Raw genomic sequence first — 21,118 nt, forward strand, 5'->3', positions numbered from 1 at the left:
GTGCTGGAAAAGCACAGCAGTTCAGGCAGCATCCGAGGAGCAGTAAAATCCAGAATCTAGTTTCCAGCATCTGCAGTCATTGTTTTTACCTGGAATTCCCTGTTCATGGCATTGTAGGCAGGACATGGACAGCAGCTATTCCAGAAGGTGGCTCTCGTTGTGGCATACAATACATCACATCGTTTCTGTCTGCAGCATACCTGACACTAACATCTGTTGCCACTATACACTTAAATCGAGGCCGTGAGACGTTATTTCGTATCCCTGCTCCAGGTCTGATTTTTGCGCACGCTGCCTGAACCAGAAACAGGGACTAACACTGTGATGGAAGACTCTCTCCAACAGTTACATTATGCCTTAGTAAGAGTGTTCCACTTACTTCATTTGTGTTACTATTTTCCACTTATGTTACTTTCTTAAAGGAATTAATATTTGTGCGTGAGGGTTAGCAGGATTACATACCATAGTTAAAATAAGATCAGACGTGATGTTATTGAAATGAGGGAGCACAGAGGTTGGGCAGAGTGACCGCCAGTCTCTCCGCTCCCTGATCAGATTGTGAGAGAGCCGGAGGGAGGAGTTATTAACATCACCCGGGAATGAGCTCCATTGGAGCTTCATAAAAGAACAATTCCCAGCTTGAAACCTTCTCTGTCCTTTCCCCCACATTCCCAATTCCTTTGGTCAAACTGAGAGAAAAGGGAATTGGGGAAATGACCAATTGCTGTTTGTTTCAGGGAATCATTGGGAAAAGTAGTGCATGCGCGATGCAGTCCCTCCTCCAATGCTGATTATTCCTGAGTAGAGGAGCGCATGCGTGAGGCCCTCCCCCAGCGCTGCCATTGAGGAGCATTTACTCAGTGAGTGCAAGAGGTTTGTTTGAAACAGACCGCAATGGAGAGATCAGCGCCCAGGGAAGGGAGGGAACAGCGCCCAGGGAAGGGAGGGAACAGCAGGCTCCTTCCAGCAGCACAGCGGGATGGGAGCCCGGGACTGATTCGGGGTGAGTTCAGGGAGAACCGGGGGCTGTTTGTAAGAGGCCGAGCGGAGCAGGAACTGGTCCCGGAACTTGGAGTGAGCGGGCTGGGGGGAAGAGAGAGGCCTTTCTCGGGCCTGCTGAGGGAGGCAGAGCGGGAAGAAGCTGCTGTGGGATATTCTTGTGGATTTTAATCCCGTAAACACTGATGGGAATTCATTGTTTGCTTCTGTTTCCCACTTTTTGTTGCGAATAGATGTTGAATTATTGGGGAATAAAGGGCAGTGTATCTAAATGTGATAATAGTGCCAGTTGTTCTTCCTTCAACATTTAGTGTTTTTTAGTGTTTTAGTGAACATTGAACAGTGTAATCATTCTATTTTTGGAGCTGTGCATATGTTGGTTAGTTTTCTTTCATCTGAGTAAACTGTTTCAGAATTTCACAAACAGAAAAAGACTGGCAGCAAATCAGTGTTGCTTTGGAACCAGACCTTGCTCTGTTTAAAACCAGAAGTATCATGATCATCACCTGAATGTTGCGTTGATCAGTTGATGTCTTTCTCCTCAGAAATGATGATATCTCTCTTTTCTTCCTCCAGGCAAATGTTTGATGGACCAAGATAATTTAATATTTCCTCAGTACAAAGCCAAGTATGACCATCTGCTTCTACCAACCAGCAGGTACGTTTCAGTTGTCAGATTGAGAACCTCCTTTCCACAGTCAGAGTAGATTGAGTCAGATACACATTGAGCTCAATTTCCAGAAGTATGCATTCAATCCAAGGGTCAGACACAACTAATGAAATATTTTTTAAAAATTCTCTTTATACTTAATGCACAACAACTCAGTTCCAATAAATTCCATTATGCATAGCCAGTTATCATTTGCAACATCAGAAGAGGGATAGACTATAACCTCATATGAAATATACATTTGGGAATTACATTAATCCACATATAGTAAAGGCAATTTTAAAGTTACAATCAAGGTGAACAAACAAGTCATGCTGTTACATTGTTACAACAAGGATATATGAAGTAGATGTTGAGTGCAGATGCAGAAGGAAACTTTGATATTTTCAGTAACTGAGAAAGTCAAAATTACATTTTTGATAAATCATTGTCCAGGAAAAGACACAACAGCTAAACTATGTAAATTCTGAATGAATGTCTGGTCCAAAGCCTGATGTCAAGAGAGTGCTCATCGTGTGTGTGTACACACACAACCACCACCTCTATCCCACCCCCATATGTGTGCTTGCGCGTGCACACACCATTCTATCTCGCACAGAGCTACTGACTAATTAACAATAGTTGCAAATTTGTACATCATCCTGAAATACACATTACAACATCTAACAGTGATGAAGATCCATATACACCGCAACTAGCAGAAAACATTTCATCAAACTGATTTCTACTCCGGTCTGTAGTCAAAGAGATCTACGGCACAGAATATGTCTGTTCAAATTAAGTCTGCAATGATCAAAAACAGTCTACAACAACACAGCTGATTGAAAGGGATTAGAATTGTTAACTCAATGAGTATTCCATTTGCATAGATTTTTCATGGCGGCAGCAGAGAAGTTATCATCCCTATCTGCGTCATAACACCATTCTCCATTTCATCATTTTGCAGGTTTTTTTTCAGTCCAGAAAGTTTTTTTTTCTAATTATTCTGTGTGTCTTTCAAAATTTATTTCAAGAAATCTATGAAGCATCCTGCATTCATTTTGACTATCTCTTCATTAACCTACAAAGAAAAAAAATCAGTGAATCAAGATATAGTTTTGCCAAGGAGTCCAATGGAATCAGATCATTACCATTTACAGTAGTGCAGAAAGAAAGAAAAAGCTAAAATTGATAGGTTTGTCCAGCTCTCCTTTATTTTAACCACCAAGAGTTGATTGTTCAATAAATTGAACTTGACTGTTTAAATATTCTTCATTGCCAATTGAAAATAAAAGACCTTTTGTTTCCCCACCCAACCCCGCCCCCAGAGAGCAACACAAGAATACTGCTAATAGCCTGCACCAGATCTTGTCCAGATTGGTAAATAAAATAGAATTGACCAATTCTCTTTTCTGCACAAGAAGCAATGTCTTCAGTCAGCTGCAATGCAGTTGAAGTGTTCACTTAGTTGCAAATTGATTTGGTAAATACTGATCATTAATTTATTGGTAAAGTATGTCACAATGCAAAAATTGATAGCATCCTGAAAATCAGACCTTGATATCCCCTCTGTTCCTGGTTAGAATCTGCACTACAGGAATTACAAAAGCCTATTGCTTTTCTCCCCTTGATTCTGAAGAAAAGCACAGATGCTTTTCTGTTGAAATATGTTGCATGTTCACCTGTCCATGGGTCCTATGGGCTCTAAAACTAAAGAACATAGGCTCTGGACATGATCCAACTATGTATGGAATGAGCAGCCAGAGGAAGTGGTGGAGGCTGGTACAATTGCAATATAGAAGAGGCATTTGGATGGGTATATGAATAGGAAGGGTTTGGAGGGATATGGGCTGGGTGCAGGCAGGTGGGACTAGATTGGGTTGGGATATCTGGTCGGCATGGACAGGTTGGACCGAAGGGTCTGTTTCCATGCTGTACATCTCTGTGGCTCTATGTACAAGGCCAAATATTAGCAGATGAAGAAAAACATCAATTTCACTGACGGGAGCTGACTCCAGTGGCACTGGATAAAACCTCATTCATGTTAGCTAGAAGAAATTTAAAGAATTAATTGTGCTTGCAATTACCAAAAGTGACATGTTTCAATTTAGACAACATTGAACCACTGTGAAATATAATAACCAAGAATAAGGACCACATTGGTATCAAGTATCAGAGACTGATCGATTGAATTCAGTTCTCACTCTCAGCCTGGTGCTGATGTAAACACACTTTATCCACACTCCCCATTCTAGTTGAGGGCCTGAGTAATGCAGAAACATTTCCATACATTTTAATGGATGAAACACTGATTTATAAGGCATTAAACCTACCTCAGTATATCAGATCATGACATGCAGAACTGGAAACAAAGCCAAATCATTGTCCTGAAAAAGACACAACAATTAAACTATGTAAATTCCAAATGAACCCCTGGGCCAAAGCCTGCTGTCGAGAGAGTGCTCATCATGTGTGTACACACCCGCAACCACCACCTCCATATGTGTGCTTGCGCGCGCGCACACCATTCTATCTCCCACAGAGCTACTGACTGATTAACAATAGACAGACAGAAAATGTCAGTGTGGTATAGACTAATACCACTCCTTTAAAGTGATGCAGATTGGCAGCACAACAGAAAACTCACTCACACTCAGCCAGTTAATGGTGAAAGGGAAAAAAGAATGAAATTTTGTCCCAGGTATTTCCAAATATGGACAGTTATAAATTGACTCACCAAACCATTAAGCGCTTCAGTTAGTGTTGGATTTTAGATTTTACAATGTCCAGCATCAACTGATAAAGACTCCTGCATACACAAAACCTAAAAAAAAGTCTGAAAACAATAACATTCAGATTCGTGGCAAAGATAAACATTGAACCAACATTAATCTCTCCCACACAAAGTGTTAGTGAATATTGATCGAGTTTATCTAACACTCAGACCAAACAAATACAACTCAACATGTAAAGAGAATGAGATTCACACACTCCACCTGATGCTGTTGCATACAAAACCAAACTGGCACTACAGTTATTCAATGGAAGAATACTGCAGAACTAATCTCACATTAGCATTTACCTCGAGATACTGGCAGTGAGTGGATGAAGTTCAAACGCCCAACAGTGAGTTGAAACTAGTATGGAGAACAGATGAACAACAGCCCAGTGCAGACACAATGGGCTGAATGGCTGTATCAACTCTGTGACTCTGTCATAAATCACAAAATGTAGAAGAGTTTAAGACCCAATCACAACACCCTTAACTACTATCACAGAATGAATCTCAGTCACAGAGGATTCTTTTTCCTAAATTCATTCATGGGATGTGGGCGTCACTGGCTAGGCCAGTATGTATTGCCCATCCCTAACTGCTCAGGGGGTAATTATGAGTCAACCACATTGCTGCGGGTCTGGAGACACAAGGATGGCAGTTTCCTTACAGGACATTAGTGATCCAGATGGGTTTTCCTGACAATCAACCATAGATTCCTGGTGATGATTGGACTCAGAGTATTATTGGCTGCCAGAAAATTAAGCAACTTCCATACATAAAAGAGTTGAAGGTAGTTGGTACTGATTGAGTACTTGACTGTCACAGTCACACAGCAGAAACTGGCAAGTATAGATCAAGTCCAAAACTCTTATTTGGGCACAACAGAAACTGACTGGTGTAGATTGACAGCTGCTCTCACTGATTCATTCTGCAGAAACCGAAAAGGTGAGAATGATACATAAATACTCACTCACTCACTCACTCACCAAACACTGTCAGCTACAGTCTGCTTAATACATGTGCATGTTTACAAATAAGATGCTGACAGATACCAAATCATAACTCCATCCTGAGATAGCCAGAGCAGAATATAACAGGGACAGAATGGTCAATTGTACACATGTGCATACAGCAGGACATTTCAGAGGAAGACTGATAACTACATTCTCCTCATCAAAACTTATTGGAACAGATTAATAACACTCCCTGTTTTAAATTGCATAAATTGACATGTACAGTTTGATAATGACACTCATGTTTACAGCACAGTAACTGACAGGTAGAAATTAAGAACAAAAATTGCTGGAAAATCCACAGGTTTGGCAGCATTTGTGGAGGGAAATCAGACTTAACATTTGAGGTCTAGTGACCCCTCCTCAGAACTGATTGTGTGCATTTTCCTAGCTACCATTGATCTTCTCTATGCTGGAGAAACTGAGTGTAGATTGGGTGTCCACTGTGCAGAACATCTACATTCTGTCCAAAAAAAATGTCCCTGAACTTTTAGTAGTGTGCCACTTCAACCCACCACCCTGTACCCTGGCCAACAGCTCTGTCTCAGGCTTGCTGCAGTGCTCCAGCAAAGTTCAGTGCAAGCTGGAAGAACAGCACCTCATTTTCTGCTTGGGAACTCGACAGCCTTCTGGACTCAAGATTGAATTCTACAACTTTAGAGCTAGAGTTCTCCCGTATCATTACCCAAAACCCCTCTCACCATGCAATGTTATCATAGAGTTTTCTATTGTACACCAAAACTCACTAACACTCTCTCTTAATACCTATTACCATCCTCGTCTGACTGATCCACTAATTTATCTGTTCAACCGCTCTTCACTCTCTTTGGATTCTATATCCATCCACCATTTACTCCCTTACCCTTCAACACACCCTATCTTCTGCAGTAAATCAAATATTTTCCTGGCTACCATCTCTTCACAGGAAAGGTAACTAGACTGGAAATTTTAACTCTGATTTCTGTCCACAGACTCTGTCAGACCTGCTGAGCTTTTCTAGCAATTTGTTTCAGTTTCTGATTTTCAGCATCTGCAGTTCTTTTGGTTTTCATATTCACAGAACAGAAATTATTAGGGAAAATTGATAACCACATTCACATGTTCACAAAAGAAATTCTGTCAGACAAACATTAGTAAATGCACTCACATTTACATTATAGAGCCTGACCGGGAAGGGTTCTTAACTAAACAAAACATTCATGAAGAAAAAACTGACAGGGACTGTTTAAAAAGTAAATTCTCATATTCACATTGCAGAACCTGGCAGACTTAGATTGACAATTACCCAAACACATTCAGTATTGAGTACAGTTGTTGGGAGGTCACCTTGCAGCTGTACAGGACATTGGTTAGGCCACTGTTGGAATATTGCATGCAATTCTGGTCTCCTTCCTATAGGACTGATATTGTGAATCTTGGAAGGGTTCAGAAACAATTTACAAGGATGTTGCCAGGTTTGGAGGATTGGAGCTATCAGGAAAGGTTGAATAGGCAAGGGCTATTTTCCCTGGAGCATCAGAGGCTGAGGGGTGACATTATAAAGGTTTATAAAATCATGAGGGGTGTGGAAAGGATAAATAAACAAAGTATTTTCCCTGGGGTGGGGGAGTCCAGAACTAGAGGACATAGGTTTAGGGTGAGAGGGGAAAGATATAAAAGAAACCTAAGGGGCACATTTTCATGCAGAGTGAGGTACTTGTATGGAATGACCTGCCAGGAGGAAGTGGTGGAGGCTAGTATAATTGCAGCATTTAAAAGGCATCTAGATGTGTATATGAATAGGAAGCATTTGGAGGGATATGGGCCGGGTGCTGTCAGGTGGGACTAGATTGGGTTGGGATATCTAGTTGGCATGGAAAAGATGACTGAAGGGTCTGTTTCCGTGCTGTACATCTCTATGACAATGACTCTATGACATTCACCAAGCAGATTTCCTCAGATGGCTGAGGGAATTCAGCATGTCCATAAAGACTCTTGCAAATATTTATAGATGTACCACAAAAACCATCCTATTTGGATGTGTCACAATGTAGTATGGCTTCTGTTCTGCCCAAGACCACAAGAAACTACAGAGAGCTGTGACTCAGCCCAGTCCTTCACTGAAAGCAGCTTTCCATCCAAAGGCTCAATTTCCACTTCGAGGAGAAAGTGAGGTCTGCAGATGCTGGAGATCAGAGCTGAAAATGTGTTGCTGGAAAAGTGCAGCACGTCAGGCAGCATCCAAGGAACAGGAGATTCTTGAAGAAGGGCTTATGCCCGAAATGTCAAATCTCCTTTTTCTTGGATGCTGCCTGACCTGCTGTGCTTTTCCAGCAACACATTTTCAGCTCCATTTCCACTTCCCCCTGTCTCGGGAAAGCAACCAACATGAAAGACCCATTCAACCCCAGCTATACGCTCCTCCATCCTGGTCTGTCAGGGGGAAAATACAGAAGTTTGAATACACTATTGAACAGATTCAAGAACAGCTTCTCCGCTATTGTTAGACTTTTGAATGGACCTCTAAATTTTTATGCTAATCTCTGTCTGCACCTTCTCTGCAGCTTTAACAATGTATTCTGGATTCTGTTCTATTACCTTGATGGACTTTGGATGAAATGATCTACCTGTAAGGTGCACAAAACAATACTTTTCAATTTATCTCAGGACGTGTAATAATAATGATCAAATTAAATGAATAACTACAATCTTATGTTCATATAGCAGAATCTGAAGGGTGCAGGCTGATAACTACAATCACACAAACTTACAGGAAAAAATGAATAAATACACTCAAAACACTGGAATTACAGAGCCTGACAGGGAAAGATTGATCACTAAACTCTATTGATCACTAATCAGAAGCTGACAGCAACAGATGAAAATTCAGCTCACACATTCACATAACAGGGATAGATTGACAATTACTTAAACATATTCGCCAAGTAGAAACTGACAGCTGCAGATTGACAACTATATTTATGTGTTCAGGCAGCAGAGTCTGAAAGGTACAGATTGAGTTACACTCACTTTGACAAAGAAGATAACTGTACTCCCAAATTCACATTGCTGAAACTGACAGCTACAGTTTGATTAATACACCTATATTCACAGAGCAGAAGCTGATGAGTACTGATCAATAACTGTATTCACATATTGACAGGGAAGAAACTGACAGGGACAGGTTGGTATTGACTCTCTCAAATTGTAGTAGTAGAAACAGATTGATGAAGACACTCTGGTGTCAAATAGCAGAACCTGACAGGTACTGTTTGATAACTGCATTCACACATTGGTGTAGCTAAAGCAGACAAATACAGATCAATATCTACATTCACACAGAAGAAACTGATGGGTACAATTTGATGACTGCATTTATCATTCATACAGCAGAAACTGACAGGTAGATACTGGTAATGACACTTGCATTCTCATAGCTGAAACTGACAGGTTCAGGTTGATAATACACTATCAGATACACAGTAGAAATGTTCAGGACAGATTGGTATGTAAACTCTCACGTTCACAGGGCAGACACTGACAGGTACATATTGATGACTAAACGCTCATCCCTATCAGTGAATAGGGACTGATTTTATTTATTTAAAATATATTTAACAACCAGTCCTACAAGTTTATTCTGTTTGGATATATGAGTTTAGTTATCAATCTATATCTGTCAGTTAATGCTATGTAAATGTGTGAGTGTAGTTATTAATCTGTCCCTGTCAGTCTCTGCAATGCCAAAATGTAAATATATTTATCAGTGTGACAGGAACAGAATGATAACTAAACTCACTCACACATTTGCACAGCTTTTACTGACAGGGACAGGTTGACAGTTGAACTCCCACATTCACCTCGCAGGAACTGACAGGTATGGATTGATAAGGAAACTCTCAGATCCAGATATGCACTTGTATTGGGTAGCCCTGTTGTGGAGGTGTTGGTTAGTGTCTGGTTCTCAGTGAATTGGTATAGATATTTTTATTACAATCACCAGACAAAGAGCAGCTCAGGCCAAGGATAGAATCAGACCTGTAGTTCTGTTGGACTTGCCAGTTTGAAAGAAAAACAGTCTTATGATTATTAAATGAATGTTACATTCAAAGAATTGATACTGTCAAACTTAATGTTGATTTACAGGGGATGTCTCTTTTGTCTTCCTCCAGACAAATACTTGAAGGACAAAGACATATTCCCTCAGGAGGAAGCCAAGTGTGATCAGTTCCTTCTCACAAACAGCAGGTATGTTACCGTTGTCAGACTAAAGAATGTCCTTTCCACAGTCACAGAGCAGTTTGAATTTGATGCACATTCAGCTCAGTTTCAAACAGAGTCAAATACCACCAAGGAATTACAATTTTTTTTTATCTTTCTCCATGCACATCACCCCATTTCCAATAACTGTTATTATTCACTGCCATATAGTCATAGATTTATACAGCACAGAAACAGACACTTCAGCTGGACTCATCCATGCCAACCAGATAGTGGGCAGCACGGTGGCACAGCGGTTAGCATTGTGGCCTCACAGCACCAGAGACCCGGGTTCAATTCCCACCTCGGGCGACTGACTATGTGGAGTTTGCACATTCTCCCTGTCTCTGCGTGGATTTCTGTTGGGTGCTCCGGTTTCCTCCCACGGTCCAAAAATGTGCAGGTTAGGTGAATTGGCCATGCTAAATTGCCCGTAGTGTTAGGTGAAGAGGTAAATATAGGAGAATGGGTCTGGGTGGGTTGTGCTTCAGTGGGTTGTTGGGCCGAAGGGCCTGTTTCCACACTAAGTAATCTGTTTAAAAAAAATTCTGAACTAATCCAGTCTCATTTGTCAGCACATGGCCCATATCCCTCTAAAACCTTCTTATTCTTGTATCCATCCAAGTGCCTTTTAAATGGTGTCATTGTACCAGTCTCCACCAATTTCTCTGGCAGCTCATTCTATACACACACTACGTCACATTGAAGAAATTGCCCTCCAGATCCCTTTTAAATCTTCCCCTCTAACCCTAAGCCTATGCCCCCTCACTATGGAATCCCCTACCCCAGGGAATAAATGTTGTCTATTCATCCTATCCATAACTCTCATGATTTCATAAACCTCCAGTAGGTTACCCCTCTGAAAACAGACATAGGCCTATTCAACATCTCCCGATACCTCAAATACTCCAACCCTGGCAACATCCTTGTAAATCTTTTCTGAACCCCTTCAAAATTTCACAATATCTTTCCGATAGGTTGGAGACTAGAATTGCATGCAATATTCCAACAGTGGCCTAACCAATATCCTGTACAACCGCAACATGATCTCCCAACTCCTGTAATCAATTCACTGATCAATAAAGGAAAGCATACCAAACGCTGCCTTCACTATCCTATCAACCTGCAACTCCACTTTCAAGGAGCTATGAATCTGCACTCCAAGGTCTCTTTGTTCAGCAACACTCCCTAGGATCTTATCATTAAGTGTATAAGTCTTGCTAGGATTTGCTTTCCCAAAATGCAGCACCTCACATTTATCTAAATTAAACTCCATCTGCGACTTCTCAGCCATTGGCCCACTTTTCAAAATCCTGTTGTAATCTGAGGTAATCTTCTTCTCTGTCATCTGCATACTTACTAACCACACCTCTTGTCAGGTGGGTCAGTGGGCTGAGGAGTGGCAGTTGTCGTTTAGTTTACAGAAGTTTTTATAAGGCAAACCAAGGCACGAATTCCACACTTAATGGTAGGGCACTGGGGAATGTTGCTGAATGAAGAAACCTCAGTGTGCCGGTGAAGATTTCCTTGAATGTACTCCAACAGGTTTATTTGGAAGCACTAGCTGTCAAAGCACTGTTCCTTCTTCAACCACCTGATGAAGGTGCAGTGCTTCAAAAGCTGGTGTTTCCAAATAAACCTGTTGGACAAAAAACTGGTGTTGTCATTTTTAACTTTGTTCACCCGAGTCCAACACTGGTACCTCCAAGTCCATGAAAGTAGCTGCAGATAGACAGGGTGGTGAAGAAGGCATTTGTAATGCTTGCCTTCATTGTTCAGAACACTGACTTTTGGAGTTGGGAGGTCATCTGGTGGCTGTGCATGATATTGTTGAATCCATTTTTAGGAGATGGTGTATTATTCTCATCAACCTGCTACAGGAAGGATGTTGTTAAACTTGAGGTGGTAGAGTAAAGATTTACAAGCATGTTATAGAGATATAGAGTCATACAGCAAAGAAACAAACCCTTTGGCCCACCATGTCCATGATGTTCCACAAACACCAAACTGCATCTGTCCCATTTACCTGCACTTGGCCCCTCGCTGACCAGACCCTGGCTTATTAAAGGCACGTCCAGATGCTGCTTGAATGCTGTACGAGTACCCAACCACCCTCTCAGGCAGAACGTTCCAAACTTCACTCACCCTCTGGGTCAAAATATTTTTCTCACATTCCTCTAAGCTGTTTTCTCCTCAACATCAACTTGTGCCCTCTGGACTTAGACACATCAGTCACGGGGAGAAAGATTTTCTCAATCTACTCTGCCTACAATCCTGATAATCTGATATTCTTCAATCAGATCCTCCCTGAGTCTTCTCTGCTTCAAGAAAACAAAACTCAGCTTATTTCGTCTTGCCTCATAATAGTGACTTTCCAACCCACTGCACCCTCTCCAGTACAATCACATCCTTCTGATAGGGTGGCACACAGTATTCCATCTGTGGCCAAATCAATGTTCTATAAAGTTGTCGTAAGCATACCTTGCTTTAAATTGTACAGCTCAGGTAATAAAGGCCAGCATTCTGTATATCATCTTCAGCAGCCTGTCCAACTGTGCTATTTCCTTCTGGGGTCTATAGACTTGTATACCAAGGTCTCTTTGTTCCCTCAGGATTTATCCTTCATTGTGTAATTCTTTCACTTATTAGACCTCCTAAAATACATTATCTCACATTTACCAGGAATATCAGAGCCATTGTTCTGCCGGCTGTACTCAGACTGTAGCCTGAGACCATCCCCTTCACTGTCAACAATGCTGCCAATTTTCACGTCGAAGAAGAAAGATCAGTACAGCACAGGCCCTTTGCCCTCCAAGCCTGCACCAACACATTTTGCACTTCCACACTAAAATCTTATCTACAAACATAGTAATTGTACATTCTACATTCACATCCAAGATGTTAATGTACATAATGAGCAGCAAGTGTCCCAGCACTGATCCCTGTGGGACACCGCTGGTCACAGGCTTTCAATCACAAACACAACCCATCACCATCACACTTAGCATCCTGTTTGCAAGCTAATTTCAGATCCAGTTTGCTCAAGACTCCAAGAGTCAATCTTAGACCAGTCTTTTATATGGGACTTTGTCAAAGACTATCGGGGTGGCCTGTACCTGCCAGAATAGAGTGGCCCATATCTGTTAAGACAAAATGGCCAATAAGTGGAAAGTAGAATTAAACAGCAGGACGTGAGAGACAATGGCAGAAACTAAGCACATCAGCCTGTTCACACACAGTGAGGCATAATGATACCATTGAACAAGCCACTCAGAGGACAGTAAAAAGGACCCAGCCTGTTCCCATTCGAAACAGTTCTGACCAGCAGACTTAAGGTCTGATAAACGAGTAACTCCAGCCACATTAAATGAAAGGGAATTGTGCCAGTAAATGAACAGGCACCAAATGTTAGATACAGCCCATTAATCCCCTAAACCAACTGAGGGGGCAACAGCTAAAGTTATCTTATACTACTCTGTTTCCTAACTCTGTGACTTTACACATTTGAACTAACTTTATAAGAGAAATTAAAATTACAACCTTTTAGCAAACAGTGCAAAATTAACTGTTTTTCTGTTTTTTCTTCATATATAAGGACTTTGGGGCATGTAAGAGGAGCAATAGAATTTGATTAAAATTAAATACAATGAATAACAGCATTCAGGATGTCCCTCAAGATAAGCTAGACTGACAGAAACCCGAAGGAGTATAGCAAGTCACTCTGGAATGTGAACAAATAGGATACGTAGAAAGCTCCCAAGGCTGAGCGATGACCGTATCTGCTAATCACCTTGAGATCATGTGAACCTGGAGCTGTCCAATGGATGCCCATCATTGATTAGGTGTCTCATAGGATAGAGTTTGCAAAGTAAGAGGGAGGAACATATTAATCACGTTGTTTGTGATTGTTCACAGAACGTGTACAATAAATACTGCTTTTGTTATTGTAAAAGCAGAGTGTGCCATGGGATCTCTCTTCTGAAGCCAGTCTCAGGGGAAGATCATTTGGCCCTCTCCCTGCATTAACTGGTTTCTTATTGAATAAACACCTACCTCTTGCCTGAATCCTGCCTGTCTCCTGAGTCTTTCATCTCTAGTTGTGGTTATGCTCCTACAGAGGCCTTACTGTAGTCCATGTAAACTACATCAACTATATTTCGTTGCCAGGACTAGATGATTTGAGTTATGGAGAGAGGCCGAATAGGCAGTTGTTTTTTCCCCTTGGACTGTCTGAGGCTGAGGTATGACCTTATTGAGGTTAATAAAATCATGACTGACATTGAGAGGGTGAATACGCAAGGTCTTTTTTCTAATGTTGGGGAGATCAAAAATAGAGGGCATAGGTTTAAGGTGAGAGGGAAAAGATTTAAAAAGCACGTGTGGGGTTACTTTATCATTGCAGAGGGTGGTGCTTGTATGGAATGTGCTACCAGAGGAAGTGGAGGTGGTGGGTACAATTACAACCTTATGTCGGCACCTGGATCGGTACATGAATAGGAAGAGTTTAGAGGGGGCAGACTAAATGCTGGCAAATGGGACTTGGTCAGATTAGGATCTCTGGTCAGCACTAACAACTTGGACCAAAGAACCTGTTTCTGTGCTGTACAACTATATGACACTTTGAAGGCCAGACCTTGATATCACTACTCCCAGTTAGATTCCGCGCTATCAGAACTGCAAAAGTCCATTGCTTTTCTCACTTGACTTTTAAGAACAGCACCGACTCGTTTCTGTGGCAATGTTTTACTTGTCTGTGAATCCTACAGATACAAACAATTACAGAAAATAAGATCTTTCCCATTCACTTCAGTAAACATGAACTGAGAACTCTCTCCTGTCCCACTCTGCTAACTGGCTGTCCACTTTACAGCAAACATTTAAACTGCTCAGTAACACAATATAGGAAGACTGAAGAAGGGTCAAGTGAGTATGGGCACCCTCCCTGTGTTATAACTGTTCCTTTCAAAACTCTTTTTTTATATATATAAAATCTGTGTATACACACAATGGAGAACAGCCTGAGTAGTCAACATTAAAGTTTAGTTTCTAAGTTCTTCACTAGACAATGTGGCTCTACTCTATGGCGGCCTATCACATCTGAGCAGAGGTTTGAAGGATTGAATAGCACAGATTGACTGGTAGATAGTAATTCCCAAGCAGTACAAGTGAATGGAAGAGCAGAGCAAACAGTTGCTGACTGTGCCAGTTGTTGTCCTTATTCACGTAATGAAGGGTGTGAAGGCAACAGATTTCTAGATGCAACAAAGAATGAGATTGTGCCAATACACAGTGGGTATAGAATAACTTGCAAAGCACATAAATACTGTCACATTAATCGGTCCACAGGCAAAAATAGAAAAATCATGCCTGCAAGGATCACATGGTTAGGAGAGCTAGCATTTCATTACTGAAGTTAAACAGGACAGGGTAAGAGTGAAATATGTCAGTCCCAGTGTACAAGTGAACTTCTAATCAAATTTAAATGTATGGTATCACATTGGTTAAAAAGTAAACTCCACATGTTTATTCAGAAATACTGAACCCCCAATTGCATGGTCACAATGCATTCCAGTTAAGTAGGGAAAGAAGTAAATAAACATTCAGATTAAGTATTCATCCAATTATCTCATCATGGTTTAAACTTGCTGTCTGACTCTATGACTGTATGTAATTCATGAATCAATTCTGCTGTCCAGACTGGAGGAATTAGATAGTAGGCCAAGTGTCAGATTGAAACAAACATCGCAATTTAGTTTGTTTCCACAAAGTGAAAACAGAACACATCTCTTACAAAATGACTGAATAACTACTTTGTTTTCAAGTGGTCCAAAGGGAAATGAAATATTGACCTGAAAAGATACACATTCAGATAGATACCCAGAGTTTATTGGACACAATGAAAAAGCTCTCATAAAGTGTTCTTGTTATAAACATGTGAACAATAAATTCAAAATTTACATTCAGAATATAACTTCCAATCATAAACCGTACCACAGAATAAAAGTTGTGGAAATTGTCCAAACTGCACTACACTGTCAGAGACTGACAATGGTATTAAAAAGTCTCACTTTCATGTGCAGTACATATAATTTCTCCAGTACAGGTAGAGGTCATTTGGCCCATCCCTCTACAACAACTCTCCAAAGCGAATCCCACCTACATGTCGGCCCCACCCTATCCCCATGACTCCACGTTTACCATAGTTAATCCACTGACACTGCACATCCTTGAAGACTACAGGACAATTTACCATGGCTAATCCAGCAAGCCTGCACATGGTTGGACCATGCAGAAAAACAAGAGCATTCAGAGGATACCCATGGAGACACGGGCAGAATGTGCAACCTGCACACAGATAATGAAGCATGATAGATTCTTGATGTCTCGAGGAATTAAGGGCTATGGGGAGAATGCGGGTAAGTGGAGTTGAAATGCCCATCAGCCATGATTGAATGGCGGAGTGGACTCAATGGGCCTAATGGCCTTACTTCCACTCCTAGGTCTTATGGTTAGAATTGAATCTGTGTCCCTAGCACCACTGTGCCACCATGCCATCCTGATATTGGCAATTGATGAAATGGTATGTTGAGCAACAGAGATTTAAAGTAAGAAGAGCTCCTGCAGTTTCTGCAAGTGTCATGTTAAACAGAGACAAATGTATAAGTACACTCACTTATTCATAGAGCACAAACTGACAGGTAAAGATATCTTCAGGTACAGATGCACTCATCCATTCATATAGTTGAAGCTGTCACAGATAGACTGATGATTGCACAAACACATTCACATTGCAGAAACAGACAGGTACAGATTGATAATACACTCACATAATCCCAGAGGAAAGTCTGACAGGTATATATTGATAACTACATTTTTACATTCAGCTAGAACCTAATGAGGCAGATTGATAACTAACATCACATTGACATAGCAAAAGCTGACAGGTAGAGACCGGTAATGACACTCTCATATTCAAACAGCAGAATCTGACTGGGGCAGATAGATAATTGGACTGTCATCTTCACATCACAGAAACTGACGGGGAGAGATAGATAACTAGACAGTCATATTCAAATTACAGAAACTGATGGACAGATCAATAACTACACCTCCATATTCACAGATCAGAAACTGACAGGTACAAATGGATAGGCAAAGGTGAGGACTGCAGATGCTGGAGATTAGAGTCAGGAGTGTGGTGCTGGAAAAGCACAGCAGGTCAGGAAGCATCCAAGGAGCAGGAGAATTGACGTTTTGTTTAAAAGCCCTTCATCAGTACAGATGGATAACTACACCAATACATTCACATCAAAGAAACTGACAGGAAAAAAATGATAACTAAACTCATGCATTCCTGTCGCTGAAAGCAACAGGTACATTTCGATATGGACCCCCACATGTTCACTTCACAGAAGATGGCAGGTTGACATTGATAACTACGTTCACATTTTAACAATGCAGAAACTGACATAGACGATTGATTAAACTATCCCATTTACAGACTAGAAACTGTCATTTTCACACAGTAGAAACCAACAGGTGTAGGGTGATAACTTCACTCAAGTATGCACATAGCAGAATCTTACTGGTAGAGAGTGATACCTGTACGCACATATTCAAATAGCAGAAGATTAGAGCTGCAGATTGATACATAAGTTCTTATTGTATGTATAAAATGGTTGGGTATATTCTCATTGGAGTTTTGAAGAACAATGTACGACCTTCAGAGCAAAAGAAGAGATCTGAATGGAGTTGATAGAGTTGATGCTGGGAGTATGTCACTGCTCATTGAGAATCCCGAGTAAGGGACACAGTTTTGAACAGGAAGCCCTCTATCGAAGGAAGCAATGCAGAACATTCTCCCCTTGTTCTGTTCCACAGAGAGCAGTTAGGGTTGAGTTATCAACTTAATTTATGCTAATGTAGCCATAATGTAGCCATTTTTGATACATAAGGAAGTCTTGACTATGGGCACTAAACATCAAAATGAGATGAAGACTATAACTAAAGCCTTTGTGATCTGCTCTCATGACAGAGTACACGCAGGCAAATAGAAATGTGACAGAATTCTCATGCTTCTTATGGTCTTCTGCTTTGAGATATTTAAAGTGACACAAGATTGAAAGAAATTAATAACTACAGCATATACACTGTATCATTAACTTACTGATATGTGTGTGCTCACAGATCACACACTGATCAATTCAGTTATAAGTTACCCTGACGTATCAAGGGTGGAGTGAAAAAAAAGATTAACCATCCATTTCATCAGAAACTTTGAGATGTTGAGATATTTGCTCTCTGTCATGTCAGTGATTGACTGAAACTGAGTAAATACAAGATTAGAAACAATCTACTGGCATTTACAGAATGAAATACCGAGTCAGTTGCAAAGCAATACATTGTTAGGATATAACACAACTATTGATTAGCTATAAACTGGCATAAACAATGTAACATCTGCAGTGACATTGAAGATATTGTCATATCAAAATGCTGCAGTTATAAATACAAATTCAACTTCACTTTGCAGAAGCTAATATTCATGGGGTTTGGGAGTGGAGGGTAGTGAATCCCACCTGAGTCTGTCCAAAGTGGTACCAGGTTCTTTCAAAATTGACACCGACAGAGTAAAGCAACAAGGTACACTTCAGCAGGTTTGAGTTACAGTCCAGTAACATACTGACGTGTTAAGATTGTGAAATAGAGTTTACAAAAATACATCCCAGAAACAGACGGGCACAGATTGGAGTCGAGAGTCTGGTGCTGGAAGAGCACAGCAGGTCAGGCAGCATCCGAGGAGCAGGAGAATCGTTGTTTTAAGCATCAGCCCTTCATCTCGACGTTTTGGGTATAAACCTCTGACCCCCAGCATCTGCAGTTCTCATTTTCTCCTGGGGGCACAGATTGGAGGAATATTTCCAAGTGGCTGCCAAATAGTGTAACGTTTTACCGCTCACATCAGTGTTTGATGGTTACGGAATAAAACCTGTCTTGAAATAACACTGACGATTAGATGGAGAACCAGAGCCTCACTGGACAGATGTTGAGGTAATGCAGAATGTGTAAATTAGGACATGACAGATATAAAGTTAAAGTGACGCATATATATAGCATGCTGACAGTTGCTGGTTAACAGGCATTCGCGTAAGACTGAGAAATGTTATAAATCCCAACATGAAACTGCAAGACGCCTAAATGAAAAGTGCAGCAACATGGTTCACTTACACTGCACTTACTTTCAAAGCACACAGTTATCTATACGTCTCTGGGTCCACAGTTATCAGTCAAGGTCTCAGAAATATATTCATCCCACAGTCAAGATTAGATTAGATTACTGACAGTGTAGAAACAGGCCCTTTGGCCCAACAAGTCCACACCGACCTGCCGAAGCGCACCCACCCAGACCCATTCCCTTACATTTACCCCTGCACCTAACACTATGGGCAATTTAGCATGGCCAATTCACCTAACCTGCACATTTTTGGAGTGTGGGAGGAAACCGGAGCACCCGGAGGAAACCCACGCAGACACGGGGAGAATGTGCAAACTCCACAAGAGGTAACTCAACTCGTGACTCAAGAAAAATATTACATAGAAACTTTTCTTATCATTTCTGTTCAACTCCGTGCAATTGAGAACGAGATGCATCAACCCCAAGTGTAGAAAACATTCACAGTCAGGTTTCAGTGGTTTGTGTAACTTGACAACAAATGTAATTGCAATTTCGAATGGATGAGAGCTTTTTTTTTCACACAGTGACAAGTTCTGTGTTAATTCCAGCCTATACAGAGGAACAGGAACAGACATGCGGAGTTAGAAACACATCATCACAACGACAAGCAAAAGGAAACCGAGCCAAAACCACAGTCACTTTCTGTATCACAGACACAAAACAAATCTCCATCAGTCACACTGACAGGAACACTTTACATTTCGTTGCAGATCCTGACAGATTCAAATGGGATCTCACATTAACCAATTGGAGAGACTCAATGTTTGGGCACAGCTCTGTGTAAGTTGCCCAATCAGGGGCCAGGCTTTCCCGATCCTTCATTAGCATTGATGACGTCGTCAGTCTATAAAAAGGGAGCTCCGAGCCCGCTTTCCCTTATTCTGTGTCTGAAAGTGAGCGGTGATATGGCTGATGAGAAGAAAGCACAGCAAGCCTCCAAGAAGGGCGCGAAGAAAATCATCAAAAAGGCGCCAGCGAAGGGCAACAGGAAGAGGAAGCGGTCCAGGAGAGAAAGTTACTCCATCTACATCTACAAAGTGATGAAGCAGGTTCACCCCGACACCGGCATCTCCTCCAAGGCCATGAGCATCATGAACTCGTTCGTCAACGATATTTTCGAGCGTATCGCGGGGGAGGCTTCCCGCCTGGCCCATTACAACAAGCGCAGCACCATCAGCTCCCGGGAGATCCAGACCGCCGTGCGGCTACTGCTGCCCGGGGAGCTGGCCAAGCACGCCGTGTCAGAGGGCACAAAGGCGGTGACCAAGTACACCAGCTCCAAGTGAAGGACCGCACTGAAACAAACATCCACAACCCAAAGGCTCTTATAAGAGCCACCCACAACATCCCTGAGGCAGCTGAACCATTTCCTTAAGAGTTCTTTGTTTTAGTTTTCATGTGATTTTTGATAAGGCGTTTCAACTTCTAGAGGTTGTTGTGTTAATAAGTACTTGCAAATTATTCGGGAGTGGGTTGGAGAGTGCAGATCAAGCGCCAGTGAGTCATTTTTCATCTTGTTTACCTCAGGCAGACAAATGCCCACGTCTTTCACTCCCACGATTGATGCGTTTTACCTTCTGATTTACTGTACATTTCCAATGCACGGGTTTGATCCGATTTTTCGCAATACAAAATAAATCTTCCTGCTGTCGGCGAGAGACTTTTCAAACAGAACCGAGAGAACTCCCAACACAGCTACCGGACTGAAACGTGGAGCTTTTGCTGAATCTGATCGAGAGCGATAATGGAGCCGGAAGAATGCTGAGTGCTGCTTTATCAGCATATCGGGGTGGTACTGAAATGTGAAAAGAAAAGACAGGTTGTGGACTGCAATGTTTGGCCTGTTTTGTTTCAGCTTCTTCTCCAGGTTTAGAAATTAATCAACTCTCATGATCAGATACAGATCGGGAAATGAGGGAGAATAAGACCCTGTGAATTATACTTAGTAAAATAAAAATAAATTAACATGTGTATTAATGTTTTATGAACTTCCACAGTTTTTTGTACTTCATTATTCAGGTGAAACATACTCCTTTGTTTGGAAATTGGCGGGCTTTTCAAATTGGAAAGAAAGCGGTTGATGATTTGGCGCCTGTCGTTTCCGCCCTCCCCCCCGGGCTCTCACCCGATTGGGAAATGAAGCTGTGATCTGATTGGGGATTGAAACAACATTAGGCGGGGCTGAACGATGGGACCAATCAGAAATG

The 21,118-nt window shown here is 41.4% G+C and overlaps 2 protein-coding genes across 2 annotated transcripts in view; one reads left to right on the plus strand and one right to left on the minus strand.

Moving 5' to 3' along the window:
* LOC132837092 (uncharacterized) overlaps positions 1-21,118 on the minus strand; it is a 475,572-nt gene that overhangs the window by 125,386 nt on the left and 329,068 nt on the right. The gene's annotated exons all lie outside the window — the stretch shown is intronic.
* On the plus strand, positions 19,728-20,877 carry LOC132837080 (histone H2B 7-like). Its single transcript, XM_060856754.1, has one exon. The coding sequence runs from the start codon at positions 19,742-19,744 to the stop codon at positions 20,195-20,197; it is 456 nt and encodes a 151-aa protein (XP_060712737.1). The 5' UTR covers positions 19,728-19,741; the 3' UTR covers positions 20,198-20,877.

Source organism: Hemiscyllium ocellatum, chromosome 49 (genome assembly GCF_020745735.1).
Source record: "Hemiscyllium ocellatum isolate sHemOce1 chromosome 49, sHemOce1.pat.X.cur, whole genome shotgun sequence".
Classification (NCBI taxonomy): domain Eukaryota; kingdom Metazoa; phylum Chordata; class Chondrichthyes; order Orectolobiformes; family Hemiscylliidae; genus Hemiscyllium; species Hemiscyllium ocellatum.

Coding starts and splice junctions, on each gene's coding strand:
- LOC132837080 (XM_060856754.1), top strand. CDS start 19,742: ATGACGTCGTCAGTCTATAAAAAGGGAGCTCCGAGCCCGCTTTCCCTT.